The sequence below is a fragment of the Melozone crissalis genome, unplaced genomic scaffold (genome assembly GCF_028551555.1).
Source record: "Melozone crissalis strain CALT ecotype California unplaced genomic scaffold, PUWL_Pcris_2 ptg000016l_1, whole genome shotgun sequence".
Lineage (NCBI taxonomy): Eukaryota > Metazoa > Chordata > Aves > Passeriformes > Passerellidae > Melozone > Melozone crissalis.
In genome coordinates this window covers 1,702,099-1,724,847 of record NW_026535794.1, presented here as the reverse complement: position 1 = coordinate 1,724,847, position 22,749 = coordinate 1,702,099, and the positions used below count along the sequence as shown (strand labels likewise).

Here is a 22,749-nt window from a genome sequence, read left to right as displayed (position 1 = left end):
ATAATTAAATTGTCTATTTATTATTAAACTCTCTATTTATTATTAAATGCTTTATTTTTAAATTCTCTATTTATTAATAAATTCTCTGTTTATTATTAAATTATCTATTATTAAATTCCCTGTTTATAATATAAACTTCTTATTTCTTATTAAATTCTCCATTATTAAATTTCCTTTATTTAATATAAATTCCTTTGTTATAAATAAATTCCTCATTTAAAATATAATTTACAATATATTTATAATATAAATTGATATTTTTATAATATTTATATTATAACATAAATTCTTTATTATTTAATTCTCTATTTGTTAATAAATTCTCTACTATGAAATTATTTCTTTGATAAATCCTCTGTTATTCAATTTATTTATTTTATTTATTTATTCAATTTATTCATCATCAAATCCTGGATTTTGATCATTTTAATAATTAAAATTTTATTAATTTTTGATGATTTTATTGAATAATTTCAGTCCTCACCTTCTCCAAATAACTCTGGAGCGACTCTGGCTCCTGGTGCTCAACGAGATCTTCCAGGATCTCCTCGATTTTCCAGGAAAACTCCTCAGAACCTCTGGAAAAACGGGAATTGAGGAATGAATGGATAAATCCCAACTGGCAAATTCCCAAGGGGCACTAAAATAATTTCAACAAATTCATTTCTCGTGGATGTGGATGAATCTCAGCAGCAAAAATTCCAGCTGAGGTGGGAAATTCCTGCTCCTTTTTCCTGAGCGGGAACAACTGGAAAATCCTTGGAATTGCACAACATTCCTGGGTGGGAATGCGGGTCTGCATTCCCAACAGGAATTCCCGGGATTTCCTCTTGGACAGAGCAGGAATTCCCGGGATTTCCTCAGTAAAAGTTCCCTGGCACAACAGGAATTCCCGGGATTCCCCTTTTGGCAGAACAGGAATTCCCAGGATTTTCTCTTTGGGGGAAAAGGAATTCCTGGGATTTCCTCTTACACAGAGAAGGAATTCCCGGGATTTCCTCTTACACAGAGCAGGAATTCCCAGGATTTCCTCAGTAAAAGTTCCCTGGCACAACAGGAATTCCCGGGATTCCCCTTTTGGCAGAACAGGAATTCCCAGGATTTTCTCTTTGGGGGAAAAGGAATTCCTGGGATTCCGACATTGGCAAAACAGGAATTCCCAGGATTTTCTCTTTGGGGGAAAAGGAATTCCTGGGATTTCCTCTTGGACAGAGCAGGAATTCCCAGGATTTTCTCTTTGGGGGAAAAGGAATTCCCGGGATTTCCTCTTACACAGAGCAGGAATTCCCAGGATTTCCTCGGTAAAAGTTCCCTGGCACAACAGGAATTCCCGGGATTCCCCTTTTGGCAGAGCAGGAATTCCCAGGATTTTCTTTTTGGGAGAACAGGAATTCCTGGGATTCCCTCATTGAAAGGACAGGAATTCCCAGAATTCCCTCAGTAAAATTCCTGTTCCTTTGGGAGAACAGGAATTCCTGGGATTCCGACATTGGCAGAACAGATATTCCCGATTTCCTCAGGAATCCCCAGGATTTCCTCAGGAATTCCCAGGATTCCCTCAGTACCTCTGGCAGAACAGGAATTCCCTGAATTTCCTCATTTGAAGAACAGAATATTCCCAGGATTTCCTCACAAATTCCCGGGATTATCTCTTTGGCAGAACAGAAATTTCCAGGATTTCCTCAGGGATTCCTGGGATTCCCTCGGTACCTTTGGCAGACCAGGAATTCCCAGGATTTCTTCTTCAGCAGAAGAGGAATTCCCAGGATTCCCTCATTGTCAGAAGAGGAATTCCCGGGATTTTCTCTTTGGCAGAACAGGAATTCCCTGGATTTCCTCAGTGATTCCCAGGATCCCCTCAGTGGCATAACAAATATTCCCAGGATTTCCTCAGGAATTCCTGGAATTCCCTCAGTAAAAGTTCCTGTTCCTTTGGCAGAACAGGAAATCCCGGGATTTCCTCAGGGATTCCCAGGATTTCCTCATTGGAAGAACAGAATATTCCCAGGATTTCCTCAGGAATTTCCAGGATTCTCTTTGGCAGAACAGGAATTCCCTGGATTTCCTCAGGGATTCCCTGGGTTCCCTCATTGGCAGAAAAAATATTCCTTGGATTTCTTCACGGATTCTCGGGATTCCCTCATTGGCAGAACAGATATTCCCAGGATTTCCTCAGGAATTCCCAGGATTCCCTCAGTACCTCTGGCAGAACAGGAATTCCTGGGATTTCCTCATTGGAAGAACAGAAATTTCAAGGATTTCCTCAGGAATTCCCGGGATTTCCTCTTTGGTGGAACAGGAATTCCTGGGATTCCCTCATTGACAGGACAGGAATTCTTGGGATTTCCTCAGGGATTCCTGGGATTTCCTCAGTACCTTTGGCAGAACAGGAATGCCCAGGATTCTCTCTTTGGCAGAACAGATATTCCCAGGATTCCCTCAGGAATTCCCAGGATTCCCTCAGTACCTCCGGCAGAACAGGAATTCCCTGGATCTCCTCAGGGATTCCTGGGATTCTCTCATTGTCAGAACAGAAATTCCCAGGATTTCCTCAGGGATTCCCAGAATTCCCTCATTGTCAGAACAGATATTCCCAGGATTTCTTCAGGGATTCCTGGGATTTCCTCATTGGAAGAACAGAATATTCCTAGGATTTATTTCCTCAGGAATTCCCTGGATTCCCTCATTGGCAGAACAGGAATTCCCAGGATTTCCTCAGGAATTCCCAGGATTCCCTCAGTACCTCTGGCAGAACAGCTGTTCCTGGGATTTGCTCAAGAATTCCCTGGATTTCCTCAGGGATTCTCGGGATTCCCTCATTGGCAGAACAGATATTCCTGGGATTCCCTCAGGGATTCCTGGGATTTCCTCACTACCTTTGGCAGACCAGCAATTCCCAGAATTTCTTCTTCAGCGGAACAGGAATTCCGGAATTCCCTCAGTAAAAGTTCCTGTTCCTTTGGCAGGACAAGAATTCCCAGGATTTCATCAGGAATTCCCTGGATTCCCTCATTGGCAGAAAAAATATTCCTGGGATTTGCTCAAGAATTCCCTGGATTTCTTCAGGGTTTCTCGGGATTCCCTCATTGGCATAACAAATATTCCCAGGACTTCCTTGGGAATTCCCGGGATTTCCTCAGTACCTTTGGCAGAACAGAAAGGAATTCCTGGGATTTCCTCATTGGAAGAACAGAATATTCCCAGGATTTCCTCAGGAATTCCCGGGATTCCCTCAGTACCTCTGGCAGAACAGATATTCCTGGGATTTCCTCAGCTCCTTGCTGGTTTGGATGTGGAATCCCGTGAAAGATTCCTCCATTTCTTCCTTGCAGCCGGAATGGAGGAATTCCAGGAACTGCTCGAAGATTCCCGTCCATCTCTTCTCCACTGGGAATTCCTTGAGGCCCAGCTGGCTGGAAAACAACACAGGGTTGGGATTTTCCATGGTCTTCCCAAATTCTTGTGGATTTCCCCCTAAAATCTCTGGGATTTGATGGAAACACAGGGCTGGGAGAGCTGGGAATGTTTTCCTGGAAAAGGGAAAATTCCAGGAGAGCTGGAGAAGAACTTGGGATAAGGGATGGAGGGACAGGACACAGGGAATGGCTTCCCATGGGAAAAACGGGGATTTGGATGGGATTTTGGGAAGGAATTCCTGGCTGGGATGGAATTCCCAAAGAATCTGTGGCAGCCCCCTGGATCCCTGGGAGTTTTCCAAGCTCAGCTTGGATCCACTTGGGAGAGTGGGAGAATCCATGGAATGGGATCATCCTTGAAATCCATTCCCACCAAAACCATTCCCAGATAATCCTAAGTGGATTCCATAAATGGGAATTCCTAAATGGGAATTCCTAAATGGGAATTCCATAAAAACCCTGCAAGTCTCTTGTCCCGACCACAGAAATCCTCTGGGGGGAAAAAATTTCCAGATGCATGGGACAGAAATAATCCAAAATTTTTGAATTCCTGCTCCATGCACTGCTGGATATTCCTAAATATTCCTAATTAAGATTCTTTATCTCCTCAGAATTCCTGCAGAAAAGCTGGAAAAGAGTTGAGGAACTGCTCCCAGGAGTTGTTCCTGCCTGGATAGCTCAGGGAAAGGGAATTTCTGTCCCATGGATGCTCCGAGTGACTGGGAATGTTTTGAGGGGAAAAAAGATGGAATTGAACTGGGATTTGGGAGGGGAACTGGAATCTGAGAGGAATTTGGGCTGGATGGCATCAAAACATCCATTCCTGCTTCCCAACAGGAATTAATTCCATGAAAAATCCCAGGATGGCGCTAAAACATCCATCCCTGCTTCCTTGTGGAATTAATTCCATGAAAATCCCAGGATTACAGTCCAACATCCATCCCTGTTTCCCTATGGAATTAACCCCAGTTCCAGGATTGCAGGAAAGCATCCATCCCTGCTCCCCTATGGAATTAATTCCATGGAAATCCCAGGATTACAGTCCAACATCCATCCCTGCTTCCCTATGGAATTAACTCCATGAAAATCCCAGGATTGCAGTCCAACATCCATCCCTGCTTCCCTATGGAATTAACTCCATGGAAATCCCAGGATTACAGTCCAACATCCATCCCTGCTCCCCTATGGAATTAACTCCATGAAAATCCCAGGATTGCAGTCCAACATCCATCCCTGCTTCCCACGTGGAGTTAACTCCATGGAAATCCCAGGATCTCAGGAAAACATCCATCCCTGCTTCCCTATGGAATGAATCCCAATCCCAGGATTGCAGTCCAACATCCACTCCCTCATTCCCACATGGAATTAATCCCAGAATTCCAGTCCAACATCCATCCCTGCCTCCCACCACACTGAATCCCCCGGGCTCCATCCCCCCCTGTCCTGCTGCCCATAAATCCACATTGGGATCAATTCCCAGGAACGCCTGTGGGATGGATCCAGAGCATTCCTGAGGATCCCATTCCTCACGATCCTGTTCCCAAGGACCCTGTTTCCCCAGGATCCCATCCTGAGGATCCCATTCCCAAGGATCTCCTTCCCAAGGACCCCATTCCCAAGACTCCCATACCGAGGATCCCCTTCCTGAGGATCCCATCCTGAGGACCCTGCCCCCAAGGATCCCCTTCCTGAGGACCCTGAGGATCCCATTCCCAAGGGTCCCATCCCAAGGACCCCGTTCCTGAGGATCCCCTTCCCCATTCCCCAGGACGCTGTTCCCAAGGATCCCCTTCCCAAGGATCCCGAGGACACTGTTCCCCGGGATCCCATCCCAACGATCCCAAGAATCCCATTCCCAAGGATCCCATTCCCAGAATCCCAAGGATCCCCTTCCCCAGGACCCCATTCCCCAGGATACCATCCCAAGGACCCCAAGGATCTTGTTCCTGAGTACCCTGGTCCCCAGGGTCCCATTCCAAAGATCCCATTTCCCCAGGATCCTGAGGATCCAATCCCGAGGACCCCAAGGATCCCATTCCCCAGGACCCCATTGTTCCCCAGCACCCTGTTGTTCCCCGTGGTTCCCCAGCACCCCGTTGTTCCCCGTTGTTCCCTGCTGTTCCCCGTGGTTCCCCGTTGTTCCCCTGGACCCCGCTGATCCCCAGGACCCCGTTGTTCCCTGCTGTTCCCCGTTGTTCCCCGCTGTTCCCCGTTGTTCCCCATGGTTCCCCGTTGTTCCCCGTTGTTCCCCGCTGTTCCCCGTTGTTCCCCATTGTTCCCCGTTGTTCCCCGCTGTTCCCCGTTGTTCCCCATGGTTCCCCGTTGTTCCCTGCTGTTCCCCGTTGTTCCCTGCTGTTCCCCGTTGTTCCCCGTGGTTCCCCGTTGTTCCCTGTTGTTCCCCGCTGTTCCCCGTTGTTCCCCGTTGTTCCCTGCTGTTCCCCATTGTTCCCCGCTGTTCCCCGTTGTTCCCCGTTGTTCCCCATGGTTCCCCGTTGTTCCCCGCTGTTCCCCGTTGTTCCCTGCTGTTCCCCATTGTTCCCTGTTGTTCCCCGCTGTTCCCCATGGTTCCCCGTTGTTCCCTGCTGTTCCCCATGGTTCCCCGTTGTTCCCCGTTGTTCCCCATGGTTCCCCGCTGTTCCCCGTTGTTCCCCGTTGTTCCCCATGGTTCCCCGTTGTTCCCCGTTGTTCCCCGCTGTTCTCCATTGTTCCCCGTTGTTCCCCATGGTTCCCTGCTGTTCCCCGTTGTTCCCCGCTGTTCCCCGTTGTTCCCCGTTGTTCTCTGCTGTTCCCCGCTGTTCCCCGCTGTTCCCCATTGTTCCCCGTTGTTCCCTGCTGTTCCCCGTTGTTCCCCATGGTTCCCCATTGTTCCCCGTTGTTCCCCGTTGTTCCCCATGGTTCCCCGCTGTTCCCCGCTGTTCCCCGTTGTTCCCCGTGGTTCCCCGTTGTTCCCCGTTGTTCCCCGTTGTTCCCTGTTGTTCCCCATGGTTCCCCGCTGTTCCCCGTTGTTCCCCGTTGTTCCCCGTGGTTCCCCGTTGTTCCCCGTTGTTCCCCGCTGTTCCCCATTGTTTCCTGCTGTTCCCTGTTGTCCCCGCTGTCCCCGCTGTCCCCGCTCTCACTCCGGCTGTCTCTGGGGCTCGGGGGCCGCGCTGAGCTGGCCCTGGGCGCTGAGCCCGCCCCGCGAGCTGAACGTCCCCCCGCAGCACGGAGCCGTTGGCAAAGGACAGCTTCCCCTAAAGAAAGAGTTATAAATTTAATGAAAATTGTACATTCGATGTGGTTTTAATCAAAATTTACATTAGTTATTTCCATTTTTCAATTATTATTAAATTCCCTTTTATTATTGAGTTCTCCATTATTAAATCCCCTTTTTATTATTGAATTCTCTATTTATTGTGAAATTCCCACTTTATTATTAAATTCCAGAGAGCTTTCTCTCTGAAAAAATATAAAAATTATAAATTAAACTAAAAACTATGAATTTTGAAAAAATTGAATTTAAAAAAATTACTTAGTTCAATTTCTCTGCATCAGTTCTCTATTCAATTGTCAATCATTATTAAATTCTTTGTTGTTAAATTCTCTATTTGTTATTAAAATTTCTATTATTAAATTCCTTTTTTATTATTAAATTCCCATTTATTACTAAATTCTCTATCATTAAATTACCTTTGTATTCTTGAATTCTCTATTTATTACTAAATTCTCTATTTATTATTAAATTCTGGAGAGCTTTCCCTGCAGAAAAATCCAGGATTAGGAATTAAATTAAAACTATAAATTTCATTATTCTTAATTATAAATCAAATTCTTTATTTCAAATTCTCTATCCAATTCTGTATTATTAAATTATTTTTATTTTGTTTAAATTTTAGTTTGTCATTAAATTCTCTATTTATGATTAAATTCTCTATTTCTTACTGAATTCTCTAATTATTAGATTCACTATTATTGAACTTTCTATTAATTATATAAGAATTCTATTATTAAATTCCCTTTTTATTATTAAACTCTCTGTTATTAAATTGCCGATTATTAATTTAATATAATAATTCAAAATCAAATTTATTATTAAACACTTTTTACTAAATTCTCTATTTGTTATTCAATTCTATGTATTATATAAATTTTGTATTTATTACAGAAATTCTCTATTTTAAATTCTTTCATTTTAAATCCTTTATTATTGAATTCTTTATAATTAAATTCGCTATTTACTGTTACATCCTTTATTATGAAATTCTTCATTTATTATATAAATTCTGTATTATTAAAATCTCTATTTATTATTAATTCTACAATTTTAAATTCTTTACTTTTAAATTCTCTATTTATAATTAAATTCTCCGATGATTATATAAATTCTTTATTTATAATTAAATTCTCAATTATTCTCCCACTCCTCCATTATTCAATTCTCTATTCATTATTCAAATTCCCAAAATGAAATCCAACACAATATCCCAAATCTGCCTTGGAATTCCAGCCGCACCCAAATCCCGGATTTCTCTGGATTTGCCACCAAATCCAAGCAGGAATTTTGGAGGGAAAATATCCCAGCACTGGAACCAATCCCTCAAAATCCACCCCGGAGATTTCCCAGGGATTCCCAGATTTTCCCCATCCCGGGGATTCCCAGATCCCAAGGAATTCTTGCATTCCCCACCATTTTCTCAGCACGGAACGCCCCTGGAGGAGGAAGATGATGACAAATTCTTCCTCAGCTGCCAAAGCTCGTCAGCGTTAATTAACGAGCATTAATTGTGCCATTTCCCAGAATTCCTGCCAGGCTCATCCCAGATTTTTGGAAATCTCATTTTTCCTGCCCTGGGGGTTTTCTCAGCACTTCGGAGCGGGAATTTCTGTTGGAATGCAACCACAAAAGCTGGGAGGGGTCAGGGCAGGGCCCGGATTGGGAAATCCCAAATTTCCGCTGCCTCGGTCACGGCAGCTCCGGGTTCTGCATCATTTCCTGCGGCCCCAAAGCCTGGAATGTGCCTTTTTTAAAAATAAAGAAGGATCTCGGGTGCGGCTGCAAAGCACAGCCAAAAATCCCCCAAAAAACTGATAAAAACACTCAAAAAGATGAAAAAAACCCCCAAAAACTTAATCAAAAATGTCCCACAAAAGCCAGTAAAACCATAAAAATTCAAGCAAAAATATCCCCTAAAACCCAACAAAAAACCCCAAAAAAGAAAAAAACATTCCCAAAACCTCAACCAAAAATGTCACTTAAAGCTCAAAAAAAAAACCCAATCAAAAAAGCCCAATAACTCCATCAAAAATGTCCCATAAAAGCCAGTAAAACCAGAAAAATTCAAGCAAAAATATCTCATAAAACCCAACTAAAAACCCAAAAAAAATCCCAAAAACTCAACCAAAAATATCACTTAAAACTCAATAAAAACCCAATCAAAAAATTGAGTTCCATAAAACCCAATAAAACTGTAAAAATTCAAGGAAAAAACCCCATAAAAGCCAGCAAACCCCCCCCCCCCCAAAAAAAAGAAAAAAAACCCCAAAACCTCAACCAAAAATGTCACTTTAAACTCAACAAAATCTCAATCAAAAAAACCTCCAATAACTCAATCAAAAATGTCCCATAAAAGCCAATAAAACCACAAAGATTCAAGCAAAAATGTCCCCTAAAACCCAACAAAAAACCCCAAAAAGAAAAAAACATTCCCAAAACCTCAACCAAAAATGTCAGTTAAAGCTCAAAAAAAAACCCAATCAAAAAAGCCCAATAACTCCATCAAAAATGTCCCATAAAAGCCAGTAAAACCAGAAAAATTCAAGCAAAAATATCTCATAAAACCCAACTAAAAACCCAAAAAAAATCCCAAAAAACTCAACCAAAAATATCACTTAAAACTCAATAAAAACCCAATCAAAAAATTGAGTTCCATAAAACCCAATAAAACTGCAAAAATTCAAAGAAAAAACCCCATAAAACCCAGCAAACCCCCCCCCCAAAAAAAAGAAAAAAAAACCCAAAACCTCAACCAAAAATGTCACTTTAAACTCAACAAAATCTCAATCAAAAAAACCTCCAATAACTCAATCAAAAATGTCCCATAAAAGCCAATAAAACCAGAAAAATTCAAGCAAAAAATCCCATAAAACTCAACAAAAAAAAAACAAAGAAAAAAAAAATCTCAAAATCTCAAATACGTCTCATAAAACTCTAATAAAACCCAAGGAGAAAAAAAAAAAACCTCAATGAAAAATATCCCATAAAACCCAATGAAAACCCAACCAAAAAACCCAATAACTCAATCAAAAATGTCCCATAAAACCCAACCAAAAAAAACCCAAAAAAAAGAAAAAAATTTCCCAAAATCTCAACAAAATATGTCATCTAAAACCCTAATAAAACCCAATAAAAAACCCCAAGAACTCAACCAAAAATGTCCCATAAAACCCAATGAAAACCCAACCAAAAAACCCCTATAACTCAATCAAAAATGTTTTTTTAAAACCCAATTTAAAAACCCCAAAAAAAGAGAAAAAAATCCACAAACCTCAACCAAAAATGTCCTGTAAGACATTTTTAAAAACTTAAAAAACTCGACTAAAAATGTTCCATAAAACCCAACAAAAACACAACAAAAAAAACCCCAGAAAACTCAACTAAACATGTCCCATAAACCAAATAAAAAACCTCATAAAAGAGTGAAAAATACCCCAAAACCTCAACCAGAAATGTCCCGAAAAACCCAAGAAAAACCCAAGAAAATAAACCCCAAAAAAATAAACCCCAAAAAACCCAACCCAACCAACATGAAGTAAATAAAACGTGAAAATCCCAAATTATTCTCGAAATTCCCAAAATCTCCAGCTGCAGTTTTCCTTCTGTGCTAAATATTCCAGAAATTTGGAAAACGGGGTTTTGTAGGAAGCTGAGGGAAGCAGAGCAGGAAGGAATAAAGTTGGGAGATGAACCCATGGAAAATTCCAGAAGAAGAGGGAGGGAATTCCAACCTTTCCAACGAACGTCAGATCATCCGTGAAGTTCCCTTCGTAGACGGAGTCGTCTTCCAGGAGCAGAATTCCTGAGCCCTTGGGATGAAAGGAAAAATCAGGAATTCGTGGAATGAACTTCCACACCTGGTCCAATTCATCCCAGAAAAATTTATGGGATGCAGATTCCAAGAATTTTTTTTTTTAAAGCCAAACATCAGTTTTCAATGTTTGGGAGAAGCTCCAAGAAAACCCATGGAGAAGGAGGTCAGGAAACTTGGAGCAATAAAATTATTCCATGGGTTTCCCATGGAAAAGGAATAAAAAACCAGGAAAAGCCACCAAGGATTGTCACAGGGTCAAACTCGTGGTGCTCTCAATCCTGGGGTATTTTAGGGAATTCTTTGGGAAATGATTCCAAGAAAAGAACGACGGTGTGGAAATGTGGAATTCCCTGTGGGAAAGGGATCCAGAAGGATCAAAATCCAACTCTTGGCACAGGAGGCATCCCAAGAATTCCCGGAAAATCCCAGAGCTCTGGCGGTGTTGGGAATGTGCCCATTCCGTGGGAAATTATTCCAGGGAATAATTCCTGTCCATAGGGAATTTTCTGCCCACTGGGATTTATTCCATGGTTTAAGCCCAAAGGTTTCTTCATCCCCAAACCAGCTGGGATCACTTCCAGAGGTGGGATATTTTCTTCTGGGATTAAATACCCCAAAAAATTCAACCAAAAATGTCCCATAAAACCCAATAAAAAACCCCAAAAAGAAAAAAAATAAAAGATCCCAAAACAACAACTAAAAATGTCTCATAAAACCCAATAAAGAACCCCCCCCAAAAAACCCCCAAAAACTCCATCAGAATTGTCCCATAAAACCCAACAAAAAAAACCCAAAAAGAAAAAAAAATCACAAAACTGCAACCAAAAATGTCTCATAAAACCCAATAAAGAACCCAAAAAAAAGAGAAAAAGAATCCCAAGAACTCCATCAAAATTGTCCCATAAAACCCCAAAAAAAACCCCAAAAAAGAGAGAAAAATATCCCAAGAACTCCATCAAAATTGTCCCATAAAACTCAATAAAAAAAACCCAAAAAGGAGAAAAAAAATCCCAAAACCTCAACCAAAAATGTCTCATAAAACGCAATAAAAACCATTTTTCCCTAATTGAGGAAGTGGAATTGGGGTTGTTGGGTTTTTTAAGGACGGATTTTTTTAGGGTTGGGTTTTTTTAAGGATGTTTTTATTCCAATGCCAATTCCCTTTGCTTTCCCCACCAAATTCCCAACGTTCCATGAACTGGATGAGTGAATTCCCTCTGGAAAAGTCAGGATTTCATGATTTCCAGGAAAGACGGAATGTTATGGAATTCTTGGAATGGTTTGGGCTGGGAGGGACCTTCGGGATCCATGGGCAGGGATCTCCCACTGTCCCAGGGTGCTCCAACCTGGCCTTGGACATTCCAGGGGCTGCCCCAAATCTCTGGGAATTCCATCCCAACCCCTCCGACCCAGGAATTCCTTCCCAATATCCCATCAATCCCTCTGGAAGGGGAGAAGAAACAAAACCTTGTTCTTCCAAACCGTGATTATGGGAGAATCATGGAATGTCCTGAAGGGGCCCGTAAGGATCCAAATCCAACCCCTGGCCTTGCAGAGAGATCCAACAATTCCATCCTTTCCTGGAGAGTTTTCCAAACATTCCTGGAGCTCTGGCGGCCTTTGGAATGTGCCCATTCCCTTGGGAATGTCCATCCCGAGCACTCACTGGGGGCAGAACCTTTCCCTGATCTCCAAAGCCTCTTTGTCCTCCACGATGAATTTGGGAACGAAGCCTCGATCTCGCCCTCAGCGATGGATTCCCCATCCCAGGGATTCCCAGATTCCACGGAAATCTCGGACTCACCACCATTTTATCCGCATGGAATGTCCTCTGGTAGCAGAGCCCCGACTGCGTCACCACGATGCCTTCTCCGTGCCTGCGGTCATCCAACCACATCCCGATGTACCTCTCCGCTCTGGAACGCAAGGAAATCCCAAGTGACGGATGTTCCCAGTTTCCCCAGCTCTCAATCCGTCGGATTTGTCCTGCTCAGGGTGGCTTTCCCTGACACAACACCCCAGGCTGGATGTCCCACACAAACTGAGCTCAGGGAGTGTTTTCCAAGGAATTCAAGCCTTACATCCCCACTCATCCATCCCACATCTCCAGGATTTATCCCACCAAACCCAAAGCTGTCCCATGTCGCGGACACATTTTATAAAAAATCCTTTTGTCAGGATCTTTTCTCCTGAGAAGCTGGGAAGTTTCAGCTTCCCCACGTTTTGCTGCTTTGGAATGTGATTTGGAGAATTGTTTACCCAGCGTGTGAAATTGTTTTTACTTGGTGACCAACGGCAGCCACCTGTGTCCAGGCTGTGAGCAGCCACAAGATTTTATTTTCATTCCTTTCTATTCCTTGCTATCCTTTCTTCTATTCTTTTTGTGTAGTTTTAATCTATCAATATAATATAATATTATAACAGATCAATATAATATGATAATGTGATAATATAATATTATCATATTATATTGTAATATTATATATTATAATATATAATATATATAATATAATATAATATAATATAATATAATATAATATAATATATATTATATATTATATAAAATATGGTATATATGATATATATGATATATATGATATATATTATATATATTATATATATTATATACAATACATAATGTATATTATGTATTATACATATTATACATAACATAATATATATTATATCTAATATAATATTATATCATAATATAATATTATATCTTATTATAATATCATATCATACTATATTATCATATCATACTATATTGTCATATCATACTATATTTTCATATTATATTATATTATATTATCATATTATATTATATTATCATATTATATTATTTTAATGTAATGTAATGTAATGTAATGTAATGTATCAGCCTTCTGAAACATGGAGTCAAATTCTCATCTCTTCCCTCGTCCTGGGGACCCACAACAACACCACAACAATTAATACCCACACTCCTGTGTCACGGACATATTTTATGGAAAATCCTTTTGCTTGGATTTTTCTCCTGAGAAGCTGAGAGGCTTCAGGAACAAAATGTGAACATTGATTATCTGCTGCTGTGGAATGCAACAGGTGCATCTGGGATTGGGCTCATGTTGGATGTTTATAATTAATGGCCAATCACAGCCCAGCTGGCTTGGACTCTGGTCAGTCACAAGATTTTATTTTCATTCCTTTCTATTCCTTGCTATCCTTTCTTCTATTCTTTTAGTGTAGTTTTAATATATCATTTTCTTTTAATATAATCTATATCATGAAATAATCAATCAGCCTTCTGAAACATGGAGCCAAGATTCTCATCCCTTCCCTTGTCGGGGTTTCCTGCAACCTCAACATTCCCACACCTCAGATCCATCCCACCTTTACCTCTCCTTGTCCTCCCAGACTCCGTATCCGCTCTTTTTGTCGTTTTCCCACTGTCCCGTGTATCTGAAGGGATTCTCAGCCGAGAAGTTCTCCAGGATCCCAAAGCCCTGGCGCACGCTGTCCTTGAAGTAGCCCTTGTAGACCAGGTCATTCCCGTACCTGCAGGAAGAGGGGTGCAATTCCAGCCTGGGAATATTTGACAGCTTCTCCTGGAGTAGAAAACCAGGGAAGTGAGGAGATCAGGCTCATCCATCTCAAAATATTCCAAGGATTTTCCCCACAGCATTGAATTGGATCCCCGTTTGCTGTTGGGAATGTGCATCACCCAAACCGGACATTCCAAAGCTTCCCAAACTATCCAAGGATTCAACGTGCGGGCTTGGAGTTGTCCTGGGAGAGGCCACTCAAGAATTGACCTCTCACCAGCCTGGGCACAGGAAGCTCTGGTGAATCCAGGCTGGAAAATCGGATCCATAGGAAGGAGGCCAAGCTTGGATCCAGCTCTTTGTGGTGGCCACCACAAAGCCCTTCCCTGGACAGGTCCCTCTGGGAAGAGCAGCTCTGAGTTGAACAAAGGAGCAGAACATCCAGGTTGGAGGACACGTCTATCCCAGTTGGAATGTTGGGTCTGTCCCACTTGGCATGGAGAAATCAGGGATAGGGATGAGCAGGAACCGGGGGCAGCCCAGTGTTCCCAGAAGCCAAAGCATTTGGGGTGACCTTGGAGGAGAAAATTCCAGGGAAACCTCAGAGCCCCTGGCAGGGCCTGGAGGGGCTCCAGGAGAGCTGGGGAGGGACTGGGGACAGGGGATGGAGGGACAGGACACAGGGAATGGCTCCCAGTGCCAGAGGGCAGGGATGGATGGGAGATTGGGAATTGGGAATTCCTGGCTGGGATGGAATTCCCAGAGCAGCTGGGGCTGCCCCTGGATCCCTGGAATGCCCAAGGAAAGGCTGGAGCACCCTGGGACAGTGGGAGGCGTCCCTGCCCGTGGAACGGCATCATCCTTAAGCTCCCAAACACTTCTGGAATTCTAAATGCCCACAAAGCATTTCCAGACCAGGCTCCAAAAATTTCAGGAAGCATTTCCCACTTTAAATCCCTGGAACCCCCTTCTCCCTGGAACCCATCCTGGATTTTACTTACTCACAGATTCCATAGCCCCTCATCTTGCCCTGGTACCAGTGGCACTTGTAGCAGTCGTAGCGATCCTCGGAGCGCCGCGGGACCAGGCAGATCCCAAACCTGATGGGGGCACGTGGGAAAGGTCAGCATGGAAAAAAAAAATCAGCCCGGAAAAGGTCAGCATGGAAAAATCAGCATGGAAAAGGTCGGGATGGAAAAAAAGTCAGCATCAAAAAGGTCAACGTGGAAAAGGGTGACTCCATTGTGGCGGATGAACTTCAAAAACCATTTTGAACATCATGGGATTGATTTTTGTTCTGTAAAAAACTTCTCATTTAAATGAGGTCTTGAAGAGATCTAACAACAACCTTAAGATGCTTTCTGTGAATAAATTCCCATGGATTTGGGGATCTGGGATCAGAGTCCAACTGGATGGAAATGTCTGCCTGAAAAAAGGTCAGCACAGAAAGCAGCGACTCCATTGTACTGGATGAAGTTTAAAAACCAGTTTGAATTTCATGGGATTTGTTTTTTTTCTGTAAAAACTCCTCATTTAAGTGAGGTTTATAAAAGGATCTAAAAACAACTTTAAGACACTTCCTAGGAATAAATTCTCATGGATTTGGGGATCTGGGATCAGATTCCAACTGGATGGAAATGTCTGCCTGAAAAAGGTCAGCACAGAAAGCAGCGACTCCATTGTAGTGGACGTTTAAAAACCAACTGGAATTTCATGGGATTTTTTTTTCTGTAAAAACTCCTCACGCGAGGTTTATAAAAGGATCTAATAAGACACTTCCTAGGAATAAATTCCCATGGATTTGGGGATCTGGGATCAGATTCCAACTGGATGGAAATGTCTGCCTGAAAAAGGTCAGCACAGAAACCGCCAACTCCATTGTACTGGATGAAGTTTAAAAACCAATTTGAATTTCATGGGATTTGGGTTTTTTTCTGTAAAAACTCCTCATTTAAGTGAGGTTTATAAAAGGACCTAAAAATAACTTTAAGACAGTTCCTACGAATAAATTCCCATGGATTTGGGGATCTGGGATCAGATTCCAACTGGATGGAAATGTCTGTATTGAAAACAGCAACTCCATTGTAGCGGATGAAGTTCAAAAACCAAGGATTGTCCAAATTCCCAATGTTTATGTGCTTGGATCAGCCCTACCTGAGACACTTTTCCCAGGTGCCACTGGACTTTTCCCAAAGGAAAGCTCATCCCTCTGGGAGCTGCACTCCCAGATCCTCACTGTTCCTTCTCCAGAGTTTCTTTCAGTTCTGTTTTCCCCTCTTTCCCCATTTCCTATTTTAGGGGCAGAGTTAAACGTTCTGGGATTCCCAACAAAAGCATTTGGGATTTTTTTCGCCCCCTCTTTGGAAAAATGAGGAATCCTAAAGTCCTATTTCCAATAAAATTGAGATAAATAATACTTGAATTTCATGGATTGATATCTTAAATCTTGAAGGAAAAACTCATTTAAGTGAGGTTTTAAAGGGATCTAAAAACAACTTTAAGACACTTCCTAGGAATAAATTCTCACAGATTTTGGGATCTGGGATCAGATTTCAACCCCTGGGGTCAGTCAGTGTCAGTCCCCTCCCTCCAGGTCCCACCCTCTGGCAGGAACCATTCCAGTTTAATTTCAAAGCAGGGAATGTCCCGTTTTCCAAGGCTGTTTTCCAAGGCTTACCCGTGCTCCAGGCCCTCCTGGAAATCCCCGACGTGGTTGCGTCCATCGCGCCACTTCAGCGTCCCCCTGGAACCCAAGGAATTCTCTCACAAGGGACACCACAACATTCCCACATGGAGCAGCACCCACCAAAGCCCAGCCTAAATATTGAGGCCGGCTCAGATGGACCTTGGAGTTACGTGGAAGGTGCCCATGGCAGGGTGTGGGATTGGATCTTTCCCAAAGTTCTTTCCAACCCAAACCATTCCCAGATTTTACGGCAAACATCCAAAATGCTCCTCGGAGCACAGAGACACAAAAGGCACCCCCAGGCCTTGGTTTCCAGCAGGAGGATTTAATCCCACAATGTTTTCCTGCTCTGGGCTGAGTGGGAAGAACCCGTTCCATTCCCTAATCCCAAAAGTATTTTCTGGAGGTGCTGCCTCGTGCCTTTGGGACCTTGCACCTGACCCTGAATTAATTACAGGGATTAATCCAGCTGCAGTTCCTGCCTGGCACATCCCCGTGGGCACGGTGACACCGCAGCCTGGAATGCCAGCGGCTCAGCCACCGGGAAAACAGAGAGGAAAACCATTCCCAAGGGATCGCTCATCCCATGTTCTGTGGGGCTGGGAAGTGATTCCAGGAGCTGATCCCACAGCAAGGAGAGCCGGGAATGGGCAATGCCAGGGAAATTCCTGCCCGGCCGTGCCCGGCTCCGCAGCGATTTCCCTCCCTCCCGGAATCCCACTCCACCCACACCCACTGAGAGCTTCAATTCCGGCCGCAGCCCAGAAAATCGGATCCTGCACGTTCCCCAGCCGGACACAATGGAATTACAAAATCCTGGAATGCTTTGGCTTGGAAGGACCCTCGAGATCTTCTCATCCCATGCCAGGGACACCTCCCACTGCCCCAGGTGCTCCAAGTGTCCAGCCTGGCCTTGGGCACTGCCAGGGATCCAGGGGCAGCCACAGCTGCTCTGGGAATTCCATCCCAGCCCCTCCCCACCCTCCCAGCCAGGAATTCCTGCCCAAATCGAGTTTAAATGAATCTTAATAAAAGGTGGGAATTAGGCTGAGGAAATATCAGGGATTTGAGGAATTCTGAGCTCTATTTGGAGCTGGAGGCCAAGGCTTTGGAATCCCTCAGGGAATGCTGGAATATTTTCCCTCCATGCTGATGCTGAGCTCATCTGCTTTGCCTTAAAACCCCAATTGGAGCAATTCAAAATCATGAAATCGTGGAATTTTTGTGGTTGGATGGGATTCTAAAGAACATCGAGTTCCAACCCTGTGCCAGGGACACTTCCCACTGCCCCAGGCTGCTCCAAGTGTCCAACCTCGCCTTGGGCACTGCCAGGGATCCAGGGGCAGCCACAGCTGCTCTGGGAATTCCATCCCAGCTCCTCCCCACCCTCCCAGCCAGGAATTCCTGCCCAAATTGAGCTTAAATGGATCTTGAGCTTGGAATTAAAGCTGAGAAGTAGGTAGAGGCAATATCAGGGATTTTAGGAATTTGGGGCTCTTTTTGGAGCTGAGGGCCAAGGCTTTGGAATCCCTCAGGGAATGTTGGAATATTTTCCCTCCACACTGATGCCAAGCTCATCTGGTTTACTTCAAAACCCCAACTGGAACAATTCAAAATCATGGAATCATCAAATTTTTGGGGCTGGATGGGATCCTAAAGAACATCCAGTTCCAACCCCATGGTCAGGGACACCTCCCACTATCCCAGGTGATCCAAGTGTCCAACCTTGCCTTGGACACTTCCATGGATCCAGGGGCAGCCACAGTTTCTCTGGGAATTCCATCCCAGCCCCTCCCCACCCTCCCAGCCAGGAATTCTTTCCCAACATTGACTCCAAACCTCCTCTGGGCTGGTTTGCCAGGAGATGGTGCAACACCAAAACCGTGAGGAGGTTGTTTGACTTTCACCCAGGTTGTTGTTTCAAACACCTCCATGAGAGTGGCTCTTCTCCAAGTTTTCCAGAGGATCGGTTGGATGTGTTTCAAATTTCAATATTTTAATTTTAATTTAAAATTAAATCTCCTTTGGCTTTGTGGAATGGAAAAGGGGAGCACTCAAAGGGTTGAGGGAACAGCTGGAGCTGGGCCAGGTTTAAGTTGGATTTTAGGGAAAAGTTGTTCCTCCAGAGGGTGTCGGGCACTGAACATTCCCCAAGGAATGGGCACAATCCCAAGGCTGCTCCAGGAGGTTGGACAGGGCGGGGTTGTTGGGATCTGTACAGGGCTTGATCCCCGTGAGCCCTTCCCACTCAGGATATTCCATAATTTCATGTCTGCTCCAGGCACAAGGATGTTTAAGCCACATGTGAGTGGGAGTCTGGCCTTCTCCCAGCCCAGGTCACCCCAAATTCCAGGACAGGCACTGGAGAGCTCTGGAATTCCAGGACAGGCAGAATGGAGCTGGAGAACGCCGATGTTTTTGCCAAAGAGCCCAAATTCCCACTCCCACAGCTCTGCCCACGTGCTCCTCCCTCGGAAATCCCAGAGCAGCCACCAAGGCCAGGATGCTGCTCTGGAACCTTCCAGCAACAAAATCACAGCAGAGGAATTCCAGCAGTGGGAAGAGAACTCAAATCCAAGGAGCTGAACACCTGAAGTCCCTGAATTCTGCCACAAATCTCCTGGGATGCCTCACCCGAGTCACTCCATGTGGCAAGAGAGGTTTGGATGAATCCCAGTTTTCCAGCCCTAAGGCAGGAGAGGACAAAAACCTGGAGATGGTTTGGAGGGAGTGAAGGTGGGGATGACCCAAAGGTCTCCTGCCCTAAACGTTCCCTTGATGCTGTTCCAGGGCACGGCACAATCTCCTCCACTGAATATTCAGGGTTCAGTTTTGGATTTGGGACTGGAACTGGACTCAAATCCCTTCCAAGCCATTCTGGATTCTTTCATTATTTTAAGGTTCTCTCAAAGTGAGTCTCTCTCCATCCTTTTTGCTTCCAGAGCAAACTGTGCAAAACTCACGGGAAATAAAATTTCCCAGTGTTTTGGTGGCTGAGGAGCTTGGTCATATTCCAGGTTTCTTCCCAAAAAAACCCAGAGTGTTCTCTATCCTATTTCCAATAAATTTCGGTCAGGATCTTTTGATTTACAGACATTCACTTAAACTTGGATTTACTGAACAGTTCCCAATGTTCCCATTTTAGCTCCTTTTGGATTTAAGCTTCTCTTAATTCCTGCGATAAAAGTTTGGATGTTCAAGTTTGGATAAAGTTCAAAGAGATTGTGCTAGCGGAGAATAAAATAAAAAAATATAAATAAAATATATAAATAAAATTCTCCCCAAAGGGTTTTTATCAGGGATTTTCCTCATCATGAGGGTGAGATCTCAATTTTAGGCCCAGGCTAAATCCTAAGTAGAGGCACCAGCTCATGCAGCACCCTCAGTGAGACCAACACCATGTTTCTGGGGCAGCCTTTAGGATTTAATCCATAAACCACAGATGAGACATCCACAATAAATCCCAAGTTTTAGGACTCAGGCTTTGCTAAGCCTGCCCTCAAGGCCAGAATTCCCTCTGGGAATGAGTGAGGCAGGAACCAAGAGAGCCGGGCCTGGATTCACATCCACAACATCATTAAAAATCAAATTCTAATCTTATCCCCACCCTGGAAGTGCCCAAAAAAGGAGCAGACCCTTGATGAGGTGGTTGAGTGACCTTGGAGATCTTTCCCAACCTTCACAGCAACTCCAAACCAGCACTTCCAACCTCATTCCCACTTGGAAAAGGGGCCCAGAGGGTTCCTTCCCAGAGCCACTCACCCTCATGGGTGGAGCCTGCCCAGAAAAGGAGCAGCCCCTTCATGAGTGACCTGGAGAAGTTTGGGTTGACCTTGGAGACCTTTCCCAACCTTCATGGAAGCTCCAAGCACTTCCAACCTCATTCCCACTTGGAAAAGAGGCCCAAAAGGTGCTTCCAACCTTGTTCCTGCTTGGAAAAGGTGCCCAGAAGGTTCCTTCCCAGAGCCACTCTCCCTTGTAGGTCGCCACCCTGAGCCTGCCCAGAAAGGAGCAGCCCCTTCCTGAGTGACCTGGAGAAGTTTGGGAAGACCTTGCAGATCTTTCCCAACCTTCACAGCAACTCCAAACCAGCACTTCCAACCTCATTCCCACTTGGAAAAGGAGCCTAAAAGGTTCCTTCCCAGAGCCACTCACCCTCATGGGTGGAGTCTGCCCAGAAAAGGAGCAGCCCCTTCATGAGTGACCTGGAGAAGTTTGGGTTGACCTTGGAGATCTTTCCCAACCTTCATGGAAACTCCAAGCACTTCCAACCTTATTCCCACTTGGAAAAGAGGCCTAAAAGGTTCCTTCCTAGTGCCACTCACCCTCATGGGTGGTTACTCTAAGCCTGCCCAAAAAGAAGCAGCTCCTTCATGATGTGGTTGAGTGATCCAGAGATGTTTGTGTTGACCTTGGAGATCTTTCCCAACCTTCACAGCAACTCCAAACCAGCACTTCCAGCCTTATTCCCACTTGGAAAAGAGGCCTAGAATGTTCCTTCCCAGAGCCACTCTCCCTCATAGGTGGAGCCTGCCCAGAAAAGGAGCAGCCCCTTCATGAGTGACCTGGAGAAGTTTGGGTTGACCTTGGAGACCTTTCCCAACCTTCATGGAAGCTCCAAGCACTTCCAACCTTATTCCCACTTGGAAAAGAGGCCTAAAAGGTGCTTCCCAGAGCCACTCACCCTCATAAGTGGTTACTCTGAGCCTGCTCAAAAAGGAACAGCCCCTTCATGAGTGACCTGGAGAAGTTTAGGTTGAACTTTGAGATCTTCTCCAACCTTCATGGAAATGCCAAACCAGCACTTCCAAACTTATTCCCACTTGGAAAAGGAGCCCAAAATGTTCCTTACTTGCCATGGGGCTTCCCCCAGAGCCACTCTCCCTCGCAGGTGGCCCCACAGAGCCTGCCTAGAAAAGGAGCAGCTCCTTCATGAGTGATTTGGAGAGGTTTGGGTTGACCTTGCAGATCTTCTCCAACCTTCACGGAAATGCCAGACCAGCACTTCCAACCTTAGTCCAACTTGGAAAAGAGGCCTAGAAGGTTCTTCCCAGAGCCACTCACCCTCATAAGTGGCCACCCTGAGCCTGCCCAGAAAAGGAGCAGCCCCTTCATGATATGTTTGAGTGACCTGGAGAAGTTTGCGTTGACTTTGGAGATCTTTCCCAACTTTCACAGAAAGTCCAAAGCAGCACTTCCAACCTTATTCCCACTTGGAAAAGAGGCCCAAAAGGTTCCTTACTTGCCATGGGGCTTCCCCCAGAGCCACTCTCCCTCGTAGGTGGCCTCACGGAGCCTGCCAAGAAAACTGTGGGCAGGCTTCATGATGTGGTCAAGTGACCTGGAGATGTTTGGGTTGACCTTGAAGATCATTCCCAACCTTCACAGCAACTCCAAACCAGCACTTCCAACCTTATTCCCCCTTGGAAAAGTGACCCAAAATGTTCCTTACTTGCCGTGGGGCTTCCCCCAGAGCCACTCGCCCTCGTAGGTGGCCCCGCGGAGCCGTCCCTCCATGCGGAAGACGTAGCTGAAGAAGCGTCGGGACGGGGCCTCGCTGCCCTCCCCGCTGCGGCCCCAGAGAGGGAAATCCCGCTTCCCGTTCAGCGCCTGGCGCACGGCCTGCTCCAGCTTCCACCTCCACACGGCCTGAGGGCACGGAAAACACGGAATGGGCACAAATCCCAGGAAAATCAACCGCAGACAACTGCAGGAAAGCGGCGAGGAGCTCGTGGGTTCCCATCAAAGCCCTTCTGCAGCTTCCACAGGGGTTCTCCTGGAAGGTGGAAACTGCAGCAAGGCACAACAGCCGGGAGGGAGGAATTTCCACTTGGATGTTGAAAAAGAGGGAAAAATTCCACTTGGATATGAAAAAAAAAAAAAAAAAGACAATTTTCAAGCTGATTTGCCCACAGGATAGGCCTGTCCTTCAGGAAAAGCAGCAAGAAACCGACGGGTTCCAACCAGCATTCCTCACCAGCCATCAACTCTGAGCCTCCTCTGGCCATCTAATCCAGGAGTTTTTTGGGAAAAGGAGCCAAAGATCCCAAACCACCCTC

General features: G+C 44.7%; 1 protein-coding gene across 1 annotated transcript in view; it reads right to left on the bottom strand.

The window, feature by feature from the left end:
• Positions 1-22,749, bottom strand: part of ALS2CL (ALS2 C-terminal like) — a 57,210-nt gene that overhangs the window by 18,992 nt on the left and 15,469 nt on the right. The window contains 10 exon segments of the mRNA XM_054273864.1: positions 485-578; positions 3,240-3,448; positions 6,559-6,609; positions 6,611-6,646; positions 10,398-10,475; positions 12,285-12,396; positions 13,859-14,017; positions 15,006-15,104; positions 16,682-16,747; positions 22,143-22,339. Coding sequence (XP_054129839.1) covers positions 485-578; positions 3,240-3,448; positions 6,559-6,609; positions 6,611-6,646; positions 10,398-10,475; positions 12,285-12,396; positions 13,859-14,017; positions 15,006-15,104; positions 16,682-16,747; positions 22,143-22,339 — 1,101 coding nt within the window.